Here is an 18,832-nt window from a genome sequence, read left to right on the forward strand (position 1 = left end):
TGAAAAAATTTTGATTTCCACTTAATTTTTCCAAGTGCATATGATTTCCTTAATCTTAGCGATATGTCTAAAGGAAGGTGATTTCTTATACTTTGTTGGAGGTCACATTTTGCCAGATGCTATTTACAGTTTTCAAAACATCTTTTCCTTAAAAATCCAAGTAAGAAAAAGAATATAGACTTCTAGCCCTCATAGAAAACCCCCACATTTGGGCTAGATTTTCACATATTCTGAGCTATTTCAAAGTGATTTTAAGGTGGCAAATACTATGTTATCGGTAGAAAAGGTGAAGCATATTCAAATAGTGGATAACAGGTATAAAGACTCCAGCACTGATTGGTGTGCTTCTGTAAGCTTACATGCCTAAATGGATTATTTTTCTGCCTAAGTGTACTATATATGTATACATACATTTGTAGGTGTGCTATGAATGTACATGGACTGATTTTGTAAAACTTACTTTTATACTTTATGAAAGTATAGAACTTTTATACTCATAAGTAGTATAAAGAGCCTGAAATCACTTGGAATGTTTGCTCTGACAAATCCTTTTCTCTTTTTCCCATTATTTCTTATTTAATTTCCCTTTGCTCTAATTTAAGACCTATTTCACAATGTTAGTTCTTTGTACCTGTAACATTTGAATTAGGCCAAATGATTTTAAACAAAGAAATAACAGCCTTAGGGCAGTTTAAAGACACTGCATATCAAGGTTTTGTTTCTTCTTACTTTGCCAACACTTGTTTTTACTGTCTTGACAGTACTATTACTCAGTGAGAATCTTTCCTGGCCAAGAACCTGCTAACGTCTGGGTAGGCTGGATTACATCAGATTTTCATCAATATGATACAGGCTTTGACTTGGACAGAGTTCGTACAGTAACCGTTACTCTAGGAGACGAGAAGGGAAAAGTGCATGAGAGGTCGGTTTTTCTCAATTTTCTTTTTACATGAATGATATCTGATGAAAATGTTGATCAACCTAGGTCTTTGTGTTTTCCCCCTTGGATTTCATGTCCAGAATAATACTGTATTTATAGAAGCAATATCATCAAACCATTAATGTCAGTGTTCTTTTTGTTACTCCTACAAACCAGTAAGGAATCTGAATATATAAAAAGTGAAAAACATTATAAAGTAAGAGCAGTGCATCCTTTTCAGGTAGTACTCATATATTCCTTCAGTTGACACTGGATGTGACTAACAGTTTGGGTTACCTGTACTTAGCCTTTGTTTTAGCGATTAGGGACGGGTGAATGTGAGACTTCTGTGGTCTGCAATGTGTCTGGGGAACTGTTGATGTGGTGGGGAGATAAACGTGAAGAGAATATGGGCTAGTAGTTGAGACCAGGTGGACACGTTTGAACTCAGACTGAGGACTAGTGGGTTCTTTCCTCAGCTTTGCCATTGACTCGCTGTGTGGCTTTGGGTAAGTCACTTACACTTTCTGTGCCATCCTTTTTCATTTGTAAGACAAAACCAAACTCAAACCAAACCTTCAAAAAAGTGAAGAAGGCTATCTTCCTTGTGGAATAAGACAAGAGAAGATCTGACCATTTGCTTCTACCTTTTGTGCCCATGCATCCTCTCTGATCTGCTGTGACAGGTCTCATAGAGAAAGGCCTCCATACCTTGCTTCTCTTCTATACCATCGTTTGTGGTGACTGGAAGCTCACTCTCCTGCCTTCAGGTCGTTACACTGGAGCCCTTGAGACAGTGGGCCGAGCCAAAATCTCCAGTCAAGAGTGCTTTACATCAGTATGGGGGTCCCAAACCACCTGTCTCCAGGAATATTCTTGCAGGACACATTGGGTTTTCAGAGATGGCAACAGTATAAGGAAATAACCCAACAGAGGAATGGGATACCTTAGAGATGGTTTTAGCCTTAGAAACAGAGGGTAGGGAAGGGTTGTCGGATCTTACGTAAATAGTGCAAAGAAACGGAGCCAACTTGATTATTCCAAAACTGACTTTATCTGAGCCTTCTTTTTCTTTTCCTCCTACTTGCCTGCCTTTGACTTTTTTTTACTAGTTTCATGAGCTCACCACTCTGCTGTGGCAGAGAAAAGGAAGGAGGCAAAGCTGAAATCACTTAGGTTTATTACCATCTCTTGTAAAGGTTTCGTGAAGGTGAAACAAGGGCTTGTTGTTAATATTGCTGATTTTATGCATATTCTAGCTAATTTTTTCTCTCATAACAGATCACCAAGAATTGTCCACAAAGGGGCATCATTTTAGTCAAATTTTAAATATACTGAATCATTGATGGCTCACGTAAAGTTTGCCTAAGGACTTTGATAGTGTTTGGAAATGAATGCTTCTCAACCCCAAACAAGTGGTTTAAAAAAAAAAAAAAAAGGAAAAAGAAAAAAAAAAGAACCCTTTGAGAATGAAAATTGCAAATTTGGATGATTATTAAATAGTTAAACTTTTTTGAACCTCAGAAAAAGGTCCAGTTTGGTTTGAGTTTTTGGAGGGAAGGTGCAGGTCAGTTTTTACTTGGTTCCAACTTGTTGACCTGTCTCCATTAGGTGTGAAATTCAGAGACGTGTAAGACCTGATTCAGAATGTCCACGAAGTCAATGGGATTTTGCTCAGAATCACAGAATCGGGCCCATTGTGCACCTCTCCCATTACAGCATGAGCTTGTTGCTTGCGCAGCATAATTTAGGTTTAGTTTGCAAGATATACACGCTTTCTGTTATGTCTGTGGTTGTACGAAGATGAAAATGTGGTTTTTTTTTGAAATTCAGCATCAAACGCAGTAACTGCTATATGGTGTGTGCGGGCGAGAGCATGAGCCCCGGGCAAGGGCGCAACAACAATGGCCTGGAGATTGGGTGTGTCGTGGACGCTGCCAGCGGGCTGCTCACGTTCACTGCCAACGGCAAGGAGCTGGGCACGTACTACCAGGTCTGTGGGCAGAGATGGTGGTGTGCTTCCAGAAAGAAAGCCTTTCTTCCCATGAGAAGAAAGCACATTTTATTGTTTTTTTTTTTTAAGATTTTATTTATTTATTTGACAGAGAGAAATCACAAGTAGACAGAGAGGCAGGCAGAGAGAGAGAGAGGGAAGCAGGCTCCCCGCCGAGCAGAGAGCCCAACGCGGGACTCGATCCCAGGACCCTGAGATCATGACCTGAGCTGAAGGCAGCGGCTTAACCCACTGAGCACCCAGGTGCCCCGAAAAACACATTTTAGATAAAAAAGTACATTAGAAATTAGAAGGAAACAGTGGTGTCCCTGGGCGGCTCAGTTGATTAATCTCAACTCTTGATTTCAGCTTAGGTCATGAGCTCAGGTTTGTGGGGTCGAGCCCTGGCTCAGGCTCTGGGCTCAGCAGGGTTTCTTTCTCCCTCTCCCTCTGCCCCTCCCCCTTACATGGGATCCCTCTTTTTCTGTCTCTCAAGTAAATAAATTAAATCTTAGGAAAGAAAAGAAATTAGAAGAAAATGAAAATAGAAATGAGTTTAATTCTACCCTTCTTCCTCTGTTTGAATAACAGTGCCTTTCAGAGGAAACAGTATATTCCTCCAAAAATGTTCATATGATAACACCATTAAATAGTCCAAAATCATTATTGAAAGAGGGTATCTGTCTGAGAGAATGCAGATGTCCAGTCCCCTTCTAGTCATTAAAAAGAAAATATTTTTTCTTAGCATTCCTTCATTAACTAATCTTACCAAATTCATTTGTTTATTTAAGGTGGAGCCAAGTACAAAATTATTTCCTGCAGTGTTTGCACAAGCAACAAGTCCCAATGTTTTCCAGTTTGAGTTGGGAAGAATAAAGGTAAGAAAGACTCATTACTGATATTATATTTGGGGTCTTTCTATTAGGGAATAGCAGTTATTTCTTAAATGAATTCAATTTTTTTTTTTTTTTTAGTACTCATATTAGTTACGTAAATGATCCTTTAAAAGAAAGGTAAGCCATGTTTGAAAGTTTTGTAATATCCTCCAGGTCACTGGGGCAATGAAATTATTTAGAAAGGGTTTTAGCAACAATTTAAAGTATTTATTAATTCATTGAAATGGTAAAAACAAAAATGGGTTTCTCTGTGATCATCGAAAGTATTAGATACAATAAAACTAAGCTTATATGGAATAAAAATGCCCAATAACATACCATTTGATAATCATTGAATTCAGAAGTGAACTAGTAGTTCACTTTAAGTGGGCTTAAAAACCTGAAACTCCTACTTAGTGGTAAGTGCTAGAACAGGGCAGGTATAGAGAACTGTGGGAACACAAGGAAGAGCAGAGAAGTTGGAGGTTGGAGGGGGTAGATCAAGTAAAACTAAAAGAAGAGAGGACATGCAGGTCGATTCTTAACTGTGGGATAAGAGCTCTCAGAATACATCTAATAGGAGAGGCCGTTCTGGACAGAGAGCCCAAGAAAGCAAAATTATGTGAGTCAGAGAGCTGGAGGTTAAAGAATTCATTGGGACTCTCTCTCACCAAGGGTGCCTTCCAGGATGTGGCTGGAGATCAATGTGGATAGAAGGGAGACTGAGTCCCAGCAAGCTGGAAAGGCCTTGAATGCCATGCTAAGAAATTGGCACCTGTTATGTAGACAGTGTGGATCCATTGGAAATGTGAAGCAGGAGCCTGAGTATAATTAAACCTGTTTTGGAAAAATACATTGACAGTCACACGGAGGTGGAAATTTGGAGAGGGGTCTGCTGTCTCGAGAGTGAGAACAGGCAGGAATAAGGAGGTGCTGCCGATCTGATACTGTCTGCACATGACAAGGTGACGAGAGTCGTGGAAGTTATAATGGAGAGAGAATGATAAATGAGAAGATGCTGTAGAGGAGAAATGGATAAAATGTGACAATTGGATCGATAGGATTTGTTGCTGAATGGGATTCAGGTACTCAAGAAAGTGAAGAATCAGGGATTAAATTAATTTTTTAATTTTTTTAGTTTGGATAACTAGGAATGTTAATACATCAAGCAGAAGAGCTTGTTGAAATGCAGGAGAAGGAACTGAATTGAATTTTGCAATTGTACATTTGAGATGCCAGGCACACATCAGGATGAATACAGTAGATGGTTTTTCAGGGCTGCCTCGGTGACCTTGGACATGTTCCTTCAGCTGTGTGAGCTCCGTTTCTGCCTTTGTGAAATGAGATTCTTAGCAGCCACAGGAAGGCAAATATAATACGGACTAAAGGAATCCATGACTGTTACTCATTAGGAAGGCTTCTCTGACCTTGCCAGAAGAATTTCAGCAAAATGATGGATCAAGCTATATGATAGCAAATTCAGGATTGAAAATGAGAGAAAGACAGCAAATATCTAAATGTATATACATATATACATGTATATTTTTCACACACATACATATATATACACACACAATGTATATTGTATATGTGTATATATGTATTTATACCTACTTATGTATATATGTATATATAAATTTTATATATTTTTTCTCATATAAACATAAAACATATATATATATATAATTTAACCAGAGGTCCTTTCCTAGAACTCTGACTCAGTGTTGGTCTGTTTGACATTTCCATCTGGGTGTTTACAGACATCTCAGATTAAATATGTCCAATTATGTCCAAAATGGAAATGCGGACCATAGTACCTCCTCCTCCTAACCTGTCTGATCTACAGTCTTCTTCATGTCAGTGAATAGCAGAGTCACTTGCTCGGGCCCACAACCCCGGGGTCATCCTTGACTTCTCTCCTTGACATTCCGCATCCCAGTTCCATCCACCAGTGAATCCCCGGCCCGTGACCTGTCACCGTCGCCCCTTCTGATGACCACATCGATCTCCATCACCGTAATTCCCCATCAGGTTCCTCCGGTGGCCTCTTGGTGGGGACTCCTGAATTCCGCCTTGCCCCTCTGTTCATCACTCAACAATCTGAGTGACTGTCACTGTACTCAAAGAGAAATCAGATTGTGTCATTCCACTGCTCACAAACCCTCTTTCCCTGAGCACAAAAATCCTAGGTCTCATGATGGTTCTCAGGTCTAAACAGTCTGCTCTCTTGTGACCTCCCTGACCTCCTCTCCCTGACCTGCTCTCACCCCCTTCATTCTACTCCAGCCACCCTGGCCTCCAGTCTTCCTGAGACTCACCAGGCAGACTTCCTCCTTGGATCCTTTGCATTGACCATCCCTTCTGCATGGAAATTTCCTCCCCTGCACGTCCACCTGCTTCTTCTTCTTCTTCGGATCTTTCTTGATCACCTTCTCAGCGACCCCTTTTCTGACTACCTGTTTATTCTTCCCACCCTGCCTTCTGCTTCCTTCATCCTGAGTCTACTGTTGAGTCTGCTTTCTGACTTTGTTTATTTTTTTTTCTTTTGACTTTATGTTTTATCTTCAATTTAAAAAATAGAAGCTGGATGAGAGGAGAGATTTTGTGTGTTCTATTCATTTGGTGCCTAAAGCCGTTCGGGGTCTTTCCCCCACCTCCCCATTAAAAGAGGAGAATAGGAAAGTAGCTTGAGGATGAGACTGTCTATAAGTATGCAGTAGACAAGGCTTTACGGGTGAGGGAGACACTGAAGGTAATGGGAAAGGTGAGGTCATTGTTTTTATATGGCCCTTAAGTGATAGGTGGGGGTAGTATCAAGATCATCAATATGGCAATAAGTTGTGGTCCAGTAGAGACCTCTTTCCCTGAGACCAGACGGAAGGAATTTGGAAGGCTGAAGATGATACATATTGAAGGTAGAGGAAGGTGAACGACAAATAAATTGTATTAATGTCTGATGAATTCTGTTTCCTTGTGTGATGGTCCCATTTATCTGTTGAGCTGTCTCTGGAGTACCACCAGCTACTAAAGCCTGATAAACCCCACAGGGGGTGGGTGAGAGGTTGAAGGAGGAGGTAGGTGACAGGGGACAGGCGAGGAGAGAGAGCCAAGTGGGTGCAACTCATTACAGAGTTGGGCGCCAAAAGCAGCCTGAAGGCATGTGGGATTTCACCCAGGGCCCTGCTCAGCAGAGAAATATGAAGGTTCTTTGGTTACACTTGGTTGCCATTGTGTTTGCAGTGAGCCAGAGAGTATAACGAAAGCAATATCCCCAAACCAGTTTTGGTTTTTGTTTTTTTAAAGATTTTATTAGAGAAAGAGAGACAGAGAGAAAGCACAAGCAGGGGGAGCAGCAGGCAGAGAGAGAAGCAGGCTCCTCACCGAGCAGGGAGCCTAATGTGGGACTTGATCCCAGGGCCCTGAGATCATGACCTGAGCGGAAGGCTTGGCTGAGCCACCCAGCCATCCCCCCAGATCAGCTGGAGATACATTCTTTCATAATATTCTCTCCTCTTGTCTTAGCAGGAGCGATTCAGTCCAAGATCTCTTATTTCTTGTATTGACTTTGCTGGACGCGGAGAGTATCTTACTTCCACTACCTCTTTCCTGCACAGGACCGTGGTCATTATCATTAACCCCATAGACTGTTACAAATTAATTCTTTTTCTACTCCCCGTCCCCAACCCCGTTCCCTAGAATGTGATGCCTCTGTCGGCGGGATTATTCAAGAGCGAGCACAAAAACCCCGTGCCGCAGTGTCCGCCGCGTCTCCACGTGCAGTTTCTGTCCCACGTCCTGTGGAGCAGGATGCCCAACCAGTTCTTGAAGGTAGATGTCTCTCGAATCAGTGAGCGCCAAGGCTGGCTGGTGCAGTGTTTGGATCCTCTGCAGTTCATGTCTCTTCATATCCCGGAGGAGAACAGGTCAGCCCCACATGCCCTTTACCGTCTGATTGGGACCCTTCAAAATTGGGGGGTGTTGCTGGGGGAGCAAAAGGAAGCTTAGAAATACCCAGTTTCTTGGGGGCGATGGAGATATTATTTCACATATTCCACGCTGAAATCTCTTTCTCAACCAGTTCGTTACTGAAACAAAACTACTGTACTGCCCTTGGAGGAGCTCTGGAATATTGCTCCTTTCCTCTTGTTTTCTCTGCACCCAGAGCAGGTAAGTATTCCGACAAGTGCAACTGCAATTGAACTTAAGACTCGGTGGTTGCACGAGGTCTGCTCCGGGCTGGGATGGGGGATGTGTGTGGTCCGCTGGCCTTCTTATCCCAGCCCCAAGCTGTTGGAGCAGCTCCAGCCCGAGACACAGGGTTTCCGTGGCTAAGGTATACAGTAGGTTTAAAGGACACTTGAGGTCTCTGAGAACTTCTTTTTGCTTGTTCACTCCTGTTTTATTGATCCAAGCCAGTCATAGTCAAGCCCAAAGTAAAGAGGGCGGAGAAGATTACTCCACCTACAGGGAAGAAGGAAGGGGGAGAGTGTTTAGAAAGGACAGTATAATCTGTATCAGGGGCTGAGGGAGTGGGTTTTTTTTTTTAATGGTTTTTTTTTTAAAGATTTTATTTATTTATTTGACAGAGAGATCACAAGTAGGCAGAGAGGCAGGCAGAGAGAGAGTGGGAAGCAGACTCCCCGCTGAGCCGAAAGCCCAATGCGGGGCTCGATCCCAGGACCCTGAGATCATGACCTGAGCTGAAGGTAGAGGCTTAACCCACTGAGCCACCCAGGCGCCCCTAAGCGAGTATTTTATTTTATATTTAGTATTGTCCTTATAACAGATAAAACAATCAGTTATTTCTTTTCTTCTCATGCAGTTAAAGCCATAGCTCATTAACGTATGAATATTGCTATGAGCAATTGGTGGAGGAAGACAGATTAAAATGATTGACATCTGTGCTTTGGTTTGCCTTCACCTACGTGTAAAGTTGGAAGATGTAGACGCTACATCCTTCAGACTTCCCTATTTCATTCTTTCCATGAATATGTCTTAGTTCCCACTGTATCCCTGGCACTGGATAGTAAATAGTGTACAAAATAGTCATGATTCTTACCTTAAAAGATATCATGGTCTGGTAGGGAGGAGAGGTTCTTTAAAGGAAGAGACAGGGTACCATAAAGTGAATAATGGCAGGTATATGGGAAGGTGGTGAAAATGTAAAATTGTAGAGTCCTTAGATGTTTCTAGATACTGACACTTTAAGAGTGATTAGACAGTAGAGAAAGTTGTATTCCTCAGTAAGAACCTAGAATGAGGATGTTCTGTGTTGCTACAATGAACGGGTTTATATATATCTGACCATTGGCCAGACTTCAGTCTTCTTGAGAGACTGGGAGGCTTAGCTAAGACCTGGGAATCATTGTCCACTATACTGTGAGGGAGAATGCCTACTCAGTTATACCTTCCCAAGAATTGGCTGCTAGCAGCTGAGCCCCATGGTTGTGTGGTTTCCTAGAGGCCCAGGTGGTAGGTACATGGCGTGGGGAATCATTTGCTTTGGGTTTCTAATGCATAAAGCTTCTGGTTCTGAGATTTCAGAGGTGCAATCTTGAACAATTTGGCACCATCAGGCTTTCAGTGGAATACCTTTGAGCCAGGCAGCCTAGATACAGTTGGGCATGGGCAGAATGATAGAGTCCTAAGGACAGTGACAGAGCTTAACAACAAATAATCACAAAGAATTACCCAGCACCTATTGTGTACTGGGCTAAGTGCATGATAAGTATTAATACACAAGTCATATAATAACCCATGTTCTGATGAGTTAATATTAGAGTCTCTCACCAGGATGTCTTCCTAGATGAATGAGTCACTCCCCTTATTGTGAATTTATCAGGTTTCTCCTTTTAATTCTCCAGTGTCACCTATAAGCCATCTTAATAATATACTAATAAATAGTTTAGAAAATTTTGCACATCTAAAAGAATTATGTGCTTTAAAAAATTGACTCTATTTTGAAAGGAATGGCTTTATTTTAGGCATATTCTGGCCACACTTTTAAGGTTTTATGTGTTAGAAGGGCATGATAAAAAGCAAAAGGACCTGAATTAAGAGCTCAGTGTAACCAGATTCCCAGTAGAAACTTTCCCAAGTGCAAGGTCACAGACAGTGTTTGTTTTCCCAAGCTGCACAAATCTGGTGGAAACCAGGGCTGCGTTGGTGGACATGTAGGGGCTGTGTGGGATGTATGAGATAGTAACTCATGTCAGAGGAATTAGCCCTCCATTCCCTTTCTTCTGACTGTCAGGGTAGTAGCTGATCATGGATCAGAGACAAGGTCAATGTAGCCCAAGGCAGAGTTTCCTCGTTTCTTGAGCCAGTTTAGCCAAGTTGGAGAGGGACGTTCCAGATTTTCCAAGGAGTACTTATATTTTGAAAGAAAGGGAGCCCACCACATCCAGGTGGAGACCGTATCGAAAAGCGGTGCCCCAAACCTTGGGGTGATGGAAGATGGAAAAGCTCCAAGTGCCGCAGTTGGAAATTTCCAACGTAAAATTGTACACATGGGAAAACTTGTAACATACATAGTACTGATTAAGAAAAAATAAAACCAAAAACAAACCACTACGCTATCATGAAACCTGTCATAGAAAAGTATTTTTTTTAAAGTGTTTCCATAACTTTTTTTGAAATTTACGATGTACGCAGATTTCTCCTGCGATTCAGAATTTTGAAAAGTGTCACATGCTTCACCTCGCTACTGCGCCCCCTCTTCCACAGGTCTGTGGACATACTGGAGCTGACGGAGCAGGAGGAGCTGCTGAAATTCCACTATCACACTCTCCGGCTTTACTCCGCTGTCTGCGCTCTTGGGAACCACCGGGTGGCGCACGCCTTGTGTAGCCATGTCGATGAGCCTCAGCTTCTCTACGCCATCGAGAACAAGTACATGCCCGGCTTGCTGCGCGCTGGCTACTATGACCTGCTGATTGACATCCACCTGAGCTCCTACGCCACGGCCAGGCTCATGATGAACAGTGAGTTCATCGTGCCCATGACGGAGGAGACCAAGAGCATCACCCTTTTCCCTGACGAGAACAAAAAACATGGCCTCCCGGGGATTGGCCTTAGCACCTCCCTCAGGCCACGGATACAGTTTTCCTCCCCCAGTTTTGTAAGCATTAATAATGAATGTTACCAGTACAGTCCAGAGTTCCCGCTGGACATCCTCAAGGCCAAAACCATTCAGATGTTGACAGAAGCTGTTAAGGAGGGCAGCCTTCATGCCCGGGACCCCATTGGGGGGACAACTGAGTTCCTCTTTGTACCTCTCATCAAGCTTTTCTACACTCTGCTAATCATGGGGATCTTCCACAATGAGGACTTGAAACACATCTTGCGGTTGATAGAGCCCAGTGTGTTCAAGGAAGCCACCACTCCGGAAGAGGAGACGGACACGCTGGAGAAAGAGCCCAGCCTAGAAGACTCCAAGCCAGACGGAGCTGGTGAAGATGAAGCCAAAGGGGGTAAGAGGCCCAAGGAAGGCCTGCTCCAAATGAAACTGCCTGAGCCAGTTAAATTGCAGGTAATCAGAAAAAATGATTTCAGTCAATTTCAGAGTGACTAACTGTGAAGGTATTGATATTTACCTTTGTCTCCTTTTCTCTCAGGGCTTGTGTGTGTACTTTGGTGTTCCTATATAATGATAGCTTTTCATAAAATTACCCAACTTCCTATTGTGCTTAGGGATGTGTCCATATAATTGTGTTGCATTTAGAATGGAATTTGTGATTTTTCCAAGGGAGTCAACTGACAGTAATTCATCAGCGATACCTTTAGTAATTTGCGTCTGTGTGTATAGGCCTAGGTGTCCACCTGCTAGCCCTTTTTCTCCTCCCTCTTCACTCATTGCTGGAATGCCTGAAATTGAAGGCACCTCACCCCCTTTCTAACCTCGCCTCCACTCACACCAACCCTCGAATACTTGTTTGCCAGTAGGTGTGCCCATTCTCACACAGCAAGGGTTTGCTTTAAGAAATTAAAGACATCGGGCACCTGGGTGGCTCAGTGGGTTAAAGCCTCTGCCTTCGGCTCAGGTCATGATCCCAGGGTCTTGGGATCGAGCCCCACATCGGGCTCTCTGCTCAGCAGGGAGCCTGCTTTCTCCTCTCTCTCTGTCTGCCTCTCTGCCTACTTGTGATCTCTGTCTGTGAAATAAATAAATAAAATCTTAAAAAAAAAAAAAAAAAAAGAAATTAAAGACATCACCTATTTCTTGTGCTTATCAAGAAGATGTTTAAGGATCGTTTCTTAACATCTCTTTAGTTCACCAGAGTCCATTTGATGGTTTGCATCATTGACATGCTCCCTTGCTCTTCCCTCCTTAGTCGACATTGATTGAAATCTTCTTCTGAGCCAGACATTTGGTTCTGGTTGGAGGAAGCAGATGTGGACTCTACCTTCCAGACGTTCACAGTCCCTAAGGGAAATAAGGACTTGTTTATCTCTCCATGCTAAAATAGTTTATTGCTAATTGCATTAAGTGATCTGAAGGAAAAGAATGGATGACTAGGAAAAAAAAAATGAAATATCCACTGGATTACTGCAAGAAAGATGGGGGAGTCCTCTCTGAGATGGTGGCTTTTAAGCTGAGGTCAGGTGGATGAGCCTGGGTCCAGTAGTCATGAAGTAGGAGCAGGAAGATTGTTCTAGGAGATTTTCAGCCAGAGCATGTAGCTCAACAAAGATTCTGAGATAGAAAAAGACCAGTTAGCTTAATGAGCTAAGGGGAAATGGATCAAGTAGGCAGAGAGCAGTTCATGTAGAATCTAGGCATTTGATAAAACCAGCCATATAATAGACTTTAAATTTTATCCTAAGTTCAGATAAAATCACTGAAGAATTTTTTTTTTTTAAATCACTGAAGAATTTTAACAGGAAGTTTTTATTCTAGAAAAATCTATGATGCTACAAAAGTTGGGTATTCATCCTTTCTGATGGAGGCATAATACTCCATAGAGTATATGGACCACATCTTCCTTATCCATTTGTCCATTAAAGGGCATCTTGGTTCTTTCCATAGTTTGGCGACTGTGGCCATTGCTGCTATAAACATTGGGGTACAGATGACCCATCTTTCACTACATATGTATCTTTGGGATAAATACATAGTAGTGCAATTGTAGGGTCATAGGGAAGCTCTATTTTTAATTTCTTGAGGAATCTCCACACTGTTTTCCAAGGTGGCTGCACCAACTTGCATTCCCACCAACAGTGTAAGAGGTTTAACAAATAGCATGGAGGACAAGGGGAGATGGAGAGGAGAAGAGACTTGAGGGAAATTGGAAGGGGAGGTGAACCATGAGAGACTATGGACTCTGAAAAACAATCTGAGGGTTTTGAAGGGGCGGGGGTGGGAGGCTGAGGGAACCAGGTGGTGAGTATTATAGAGGGCACAGATTGCATGGAGCACTGGGTGTGGTGCAAAAACAATGAATACTGTTACACTGAAAAGAAATTTTAAAAAAATCTGTGATGAAAATCGATAAGGAGAGAAAGGGAGGGTCATCTAAAGTCCACTTAGTTAAGAAGCTGTCGTGTTGGTCCAGACACAAGGTCCATGCCCATGTCCATGAAGGTCCATGCCCTTCACCCCATGCTAGGGTGGGATGAAGGGCATGGAGAAGGAGGGTAGATGATAGGGCTACCTCAGAGCTGGCATTGACAGGAATGTACCTGTTGTGGTTGTGAAGTTTTCTTTACCGCTTTCCTTGTACGGTATTATATAATATTGGTTGTTGGTATTATATGATTTAAATGTTTTCCTAAGTATGGGCAGAACATTCTCTCATAGGCATGTTTCTACCAACATATACTGTTGGTTAAAAATCCTTTTGGATTCAGGTAGAAGAATACCCAACTAACTGTTTCATGAGTAAGCGATGGAACCACTTAATTAATTTACATGAGAAGTTTGGAGGTACACAGTTCTAAAATTCATATAGTGGCCCAATAATGTCCTCAGGAACCTGGCCTTTAATATTTCCCTGTGCTCCTCGGTGTGTGGTTTTCATCCTAAAGTGAAGTGATCATGTCACTCATTACCCAGTTGTACCCATTTGGGGGGGGGGGTGTTCTAGTCTTTTATTTTTGATGAGAAATCTTTCCCACAGGACCCCCTGGCTAACTTCTCCTTACATATCTTATTTGCCATAGTACCTGTGGCTGAGAGGAGGCCAGGATGGTAAATGTCCACCAGAAGAATGTGTATTTACCCTTTTTGCTAGAAAAATTACTTCATATCCCCTGGGACCAACCACAGCCTGCACAAAATCAGAATTCTGTTCATAGAGAAGAGTTGGCCACTAAGCCTGTCTGCCACAGATTTTGATCTGATACGCATTTACCACATAAAGATCCAGAAATTAAATCTCATCTCCTTTGTCATCATCTTTTTAGATGTGCCTGCTGCTTCAGTACCTCTGTGACTGCCAAGTCCGGCACCGGATAGAAGCCATTGTGGCCTTTTCCGATGACTTCGTAGCAAAGCTCCAAGACAACCAGCGTTTTCGATACAACGAAGTAATGCAAGCCTTAAACATGTCAGCTGCCCTCACAGCCCGGAAAACAAAGGAATTTAGATCGCCCCCTCAAGAGCAGGTACGAGAATGCAATGGAAATCCTTCCTTTTTTCTTTGGGTTTTACATCATCCAGGATATAGTAATTGCAAAATTATATCATAAGTTATAAGTGTGTTGTTGTTTTTTTTTTCCCTTCCTGTTCTCTTTAAGCCACATTGATTTAGTCAGTAATTATTAGTTTCACCAAAAAAAATTACCCAGTTAGTTTAAACAAACAAGAGACTTACTGAAAGTTATCATGTGTATTCTAGATTCTTGGACAAGACTGATGTGCCAGATTCTGAAGTTCTCTTTGCAGAACTTCAGAATCTGGCACATCAGTCTTGTCCAAGATCTTCGTTGGCTGACAAGGCACCACCCCAGTGAAAAGGAGCCCCTCCATTCTAAGAATTGATGTCAGATACCTTCTGTTTGATCCCTCCTGTAAGACCAAATTTCGATGCCCCAAGGCTTGCCGGAAGATGGATCACCTCTTCATGGTTCTTCTGGTTGCTCACTCCAAACCCACCTCTCTCCCTTGGTGAGAGGGAGTACAGTGGTACAGCAGTACAGTTGAACCAAGGGCACGTGCCTGAACCAGATAATGAGCTAATCTGGAATCTACTTCAAAATGGGATGCCTGGTGCGGGAGATTTCCAAGATGGTGGTGAAAAGGTATAACCACCAGATCTCATCTTCAGTCTCTTGCCCTTAGCATTTCCCTCTCAAGATACTTCAAAGTGAAAATGTTTAGGGACTAATAGCAGAAGTTGTCTTCTCACCAGAATGTAGTTTCTTTGAGGGAGGGGTCATGGAATTTTGTTCATTGCCAGGAAGAGCATGTATGGAGCAGAAAACAAGTCCAAGCCTTCCCAAATTAAATCCATTTGGTAAACTGAAGTCAAGAGGCTCCTGCTTCTGGAAAAATGAAGTACATGGACCTTCTCGATTCTTCCTTCTAAGTACAACTGTAATCCTGGAAATTACATAAAAGATTGGATAGGAAGACTCTAAAAGGTAGAAACAAGGAGACTGGCTATGGAAATGGGACCTCAGGACCTGTGATAAGTCCCCTGGGTTTTCTTTTTGCCTCATCTATCTCAGACTTGGGGCTAAAGGAGCCCACAGTGCAGAAATCCATTGGCATCAACAAGAAAAGCCCAACCAAGGGCTTCTATGTCTAGCCAGAGGACCATGAAAACTGTCTTTCTAGCAAAACCAAAAACTTGTAGGGACTAACAGTACTACTCCAGTCGAACACAAGACGGAACTGTGCCTTACGCCCACCCCAACCAACAGACACTAAATGGGGAGCCCAGACCTCCACCCTCACCAGGCTGCAATGAAGTGCTCCAGGCAAAATTGTGGGGAGCTGGGACTTCATCCCTGATGACTGGTAATGTGGCCTGCTTCTTCCAGAGTGTCAGTAGAGGCCAGAGAGGGAGGAGTAAGTGCATGGCACTTTTGCCCTTTCCAGCCAGGGTTGAATGAGTTGAGTATAGGTCTAGTGGGGAATTGGATTTCCCCTTGCCCAGTGAGAACAATGTCTTCTCCTCTTTCATTGTTCATGGAAGCTGAGTGAAGAAATGGGCTTCCATTCCTACCAGGCAGTAGCAAGTAACAAGGCAGCTCAAACTCATCTCCTGCTGAGAGATGTCAAAAGAAACCAGATATTTAAATAAGATCCAGAAGTCTCATAAGACCAAAATGTCAAGGTTTCAATTAAAAAAAAAAAAATCACTCATCACACTAAGAAGCAGGAAAAACTTAAAGAAAAGATATTTAAGAGGTACCAACTCTGAGGTGAAGAAGATGTTAAATTTGTCTGACAAGGCTTTTAAAGCATTCGTCATAAAACTGCTTCAAAATGGGGCAGGAGGGGAACTCATCACAAAGAAATATAGAAATAAGAACCAAATGGAAGTTTCAGAACTGAAAAATCACCAGAATAAAGAAACCTTAAGTGGATGGACTTAGTAGTAGAAGGAAGGAGAAAGAGAAAAGAATCACTGAACTGAAGAGAGAACAGCAAGAATTACCCAGGCCAAATTACCATATGGTCTCTCTGGTGTGAGGAGTCTGAGAGACAGGGTGGGGGATTGTGGGGGGAAGGGAAGGAAAAAGTGAAACAGGATGGGATTTTGAGGGAGACAAACCATTAGAGACTCTTAATCTCACGAAACAAATTGAGGGTTTCTGGAGTGGGGGCGGGAGGGAGAGGGTGGTGGGGTTATGGACACTGGGGAGGGCATGTGCTATGGTGAGTGCTGTGAAATGTGTAAGCCTGATGATTTACAGACCTGTACCCCTGGGCAAATAATACATGATATGCTAATTTAAAAGAAAATTACCCAGTCCAGGGACGTCTGGGTGGTTCAGTCAGTTAAGTATCAGACTTTTGATTTCAGCTCAGGTCATGATTTCAGGGTCATGAGATCGAGTGCCACATCAGGCTCCGTGATCAGCTGGGAATCTGCTGGAGATTCTTTCCCTCTCCCTTGTCCCTGCTCCTGTGCACGTGCACATGCTCTCTCTCTCTTAAATAAATAAAATAATCTTTAAATAATAAATCTTATTATTTAAAAAATAATCAGATTTAAATAACTTTTAAAAATAAAATAAATAACTTTAAATAAATAATCTTTAAAAATTAAAAAAAAAAAAAAAAGAATTACCCAGTTGGAAAAACAGAAGAAAAAATAAAAGCCTCAGGACCCTGCAAATATAACAAAAGATCCAACATTTGTGACATTAGAGTCCCAGAGATGGGAAAAAGAAGGGGAACTGGAAAAAAAAATTAAATAAATAATGGTTGAAATGTTTCAAGTTTGGCAAAAGATACAAAGAAAGAGACTCAAGAAGCCGAATAAACTAGGTACCCAAAGAAATCTAAACCAAGACTATCACTGTCAAACCTCTGAAAACTAAGGACACAGAAGAAAATCTTGAAAGCAGTGAGAAAGAAATGACACACAGAGGAGGAAAAGCAATGTGAGTGACTGTGATTTCAGACTGGCCAATGGAGGCCAGACAGAGACAGAAGAGGCACACCAGTTTTCAACTGGAAAAAGACTGAAAACCCAGAATTCTATAGGTAGTAAAAACATCCTTCAGGAATGCAGGGGAGATCAAGACAGTCTCCAATGAAGGAACACACTGAGAACTGGACTACAGCAGACGGACCCTGAAAGAACTGTAAACAAAATCCTTGAAATAAAGAGAAAAATGACTGTAGAAGAAAATTGTGAAAATCTGGAATGGAGAAAGAACTATGGAAGGTGTTAAAGCATGGAGAACTACAATGCAATTTCTTTTTTGTTTTGAGTTTTCTAAGTTATATTTGTTGGTTGAAGCAAAAATGATAAAGCTGTCTAATGTGTTCTAGATGTATTTATAGGGAATACTTAAGACATATGTAGTTTTTATTTTTTAATTTTTAAAGAAGATTTTATTCATCTGTTTATTTTGGGAAGAGACCACGTGTGGATGAGCTAGAGCAAGCTTGGGGGGAAGGGCAAAGGGGGAGAGACGAGTTGACTCCGTGCTGAGCCTAGAGCCTGATGTGGGACTGGATCCCATGTCCGTGACCCAAGCTGAAACCAAGAGTTGGATGCTTAACTGACTGAGCCTCCCAGGTACTGCAAGACATTTTATATTTTAAATAAAGGAGGATAAGCAGTCTAAAGGGAGGTAAATTTTCTGTGCTTCACTCAAACCAATAATATATTGATGCCAGTAGTCTATAATGAATTATGTATGTATAATGTAATATCCAGAGCAACCACTTAAAAAGCTATAGATAGAGCTATACTAAAAATAAATTAATTAATTAATTTTAAAATGCCAGGGTTAACTCAACATGAGATCCTAAAAATAGTTTAAGGAACCCATAGCAAGTTGGGAAAAATAAAGCAGAACAAACAAAAAACACATAAAATTACAGATTTAAGTTATAGCACATCCATAAAGTCATGAATATAGATAATCTAAATATATTAATTAAAAGGCAGAGATTGGCAGAGTGGCTTTTGAAACTTGGCCTGACCATATGGTCTTAGATTTCTAGGAGAAACTCATATCAAATAGAATGATGTAGATAGGTTAAAAGTGAAAGGATGAAAAAGGTTACACAGATATAGATAGATAAATTTAATTTAAATTTTAGGTAGTTAACGTACAGTGGAAAATTGGTTTCTGGAGTAGAATTCAGGGATTCATCACTTACATGTAATACCTAGCGCTCATCACAAGTGCCCTCTAGTCTATCTCCACCTCCCTCCCTCCACCAACCCTAAGTTTGTTCTTTGTCATTAAGAATCTCTTATGGCTTATTTCGCTCTCTCCTTTTTTTTTCTCCCATCCCATATGTGCCACTTCCCCACGGTGCACGAAAGAAGAATGAGGCGCAAACAAGTCAGGTGCGAGAGACAGGGAGCAGTAGAGAAGACTGTTGCCCCGAACAACTGCTCAGTCCCATAT

The 18,832-nt window shown here is 41.9% G+C and overlaps 1 protein-coding gene across 3 annotated transcripts in view; it reads left to right on the forward strand.

The window, feature by feature from the left end:
* RYR2 (ryanodine receptor 2) overlaps positions 1 to 18,832 on the forward strand; it is a 751,000-nt gene that overhangs the window by 517,941 nt on the left and 214,227 nt on the right. For all 3 annotated transcript variants that reach the window (XM_059170336.1, XM_059170337.1, XM_059170338.1), the window contains exons 33-38: positions 762 to 922; positions 2,753 to 2,912; positions 3,704 to 3,790; positions 7,484 to 7,710; positions 10,514 to 11,318; positions 14,192 to 14,392. In XM_059170336.1, coding sequence (XP_059026319.1) covers positions 762 to 922; positions 2,753 to 2,912; positions 3,704 to 3,790; positions 7,484 to 7,710; positions 10,514 to 11,318; positions 14,192 to 14,392 — 1,641 coding nt within the window. The remainder of the gene's footprint in view (positions 1 to 761; positions 923 to 2,752; positions 2,913 to 3,703; positions 3,791 to 7,483; positions 7,711 to 10,513; positions 11,319 to 14,191; positions 14,393 to 18,832) is intronic.

This window comes from Mustela lutreola, chromosome 4 (assembly GCF_030435805.1).
Source record: "Mustela lutreola isolate mMusLut2 chromosome 4, mMusLut2.pri, whole genome shotgun sequence".
Classification (NCBI taxonomy): Eukaryota; Metazoa; Chordata; class Mammalia; order Carnivora; family Mustelidae; genus Mustela; species Mustela lutreola.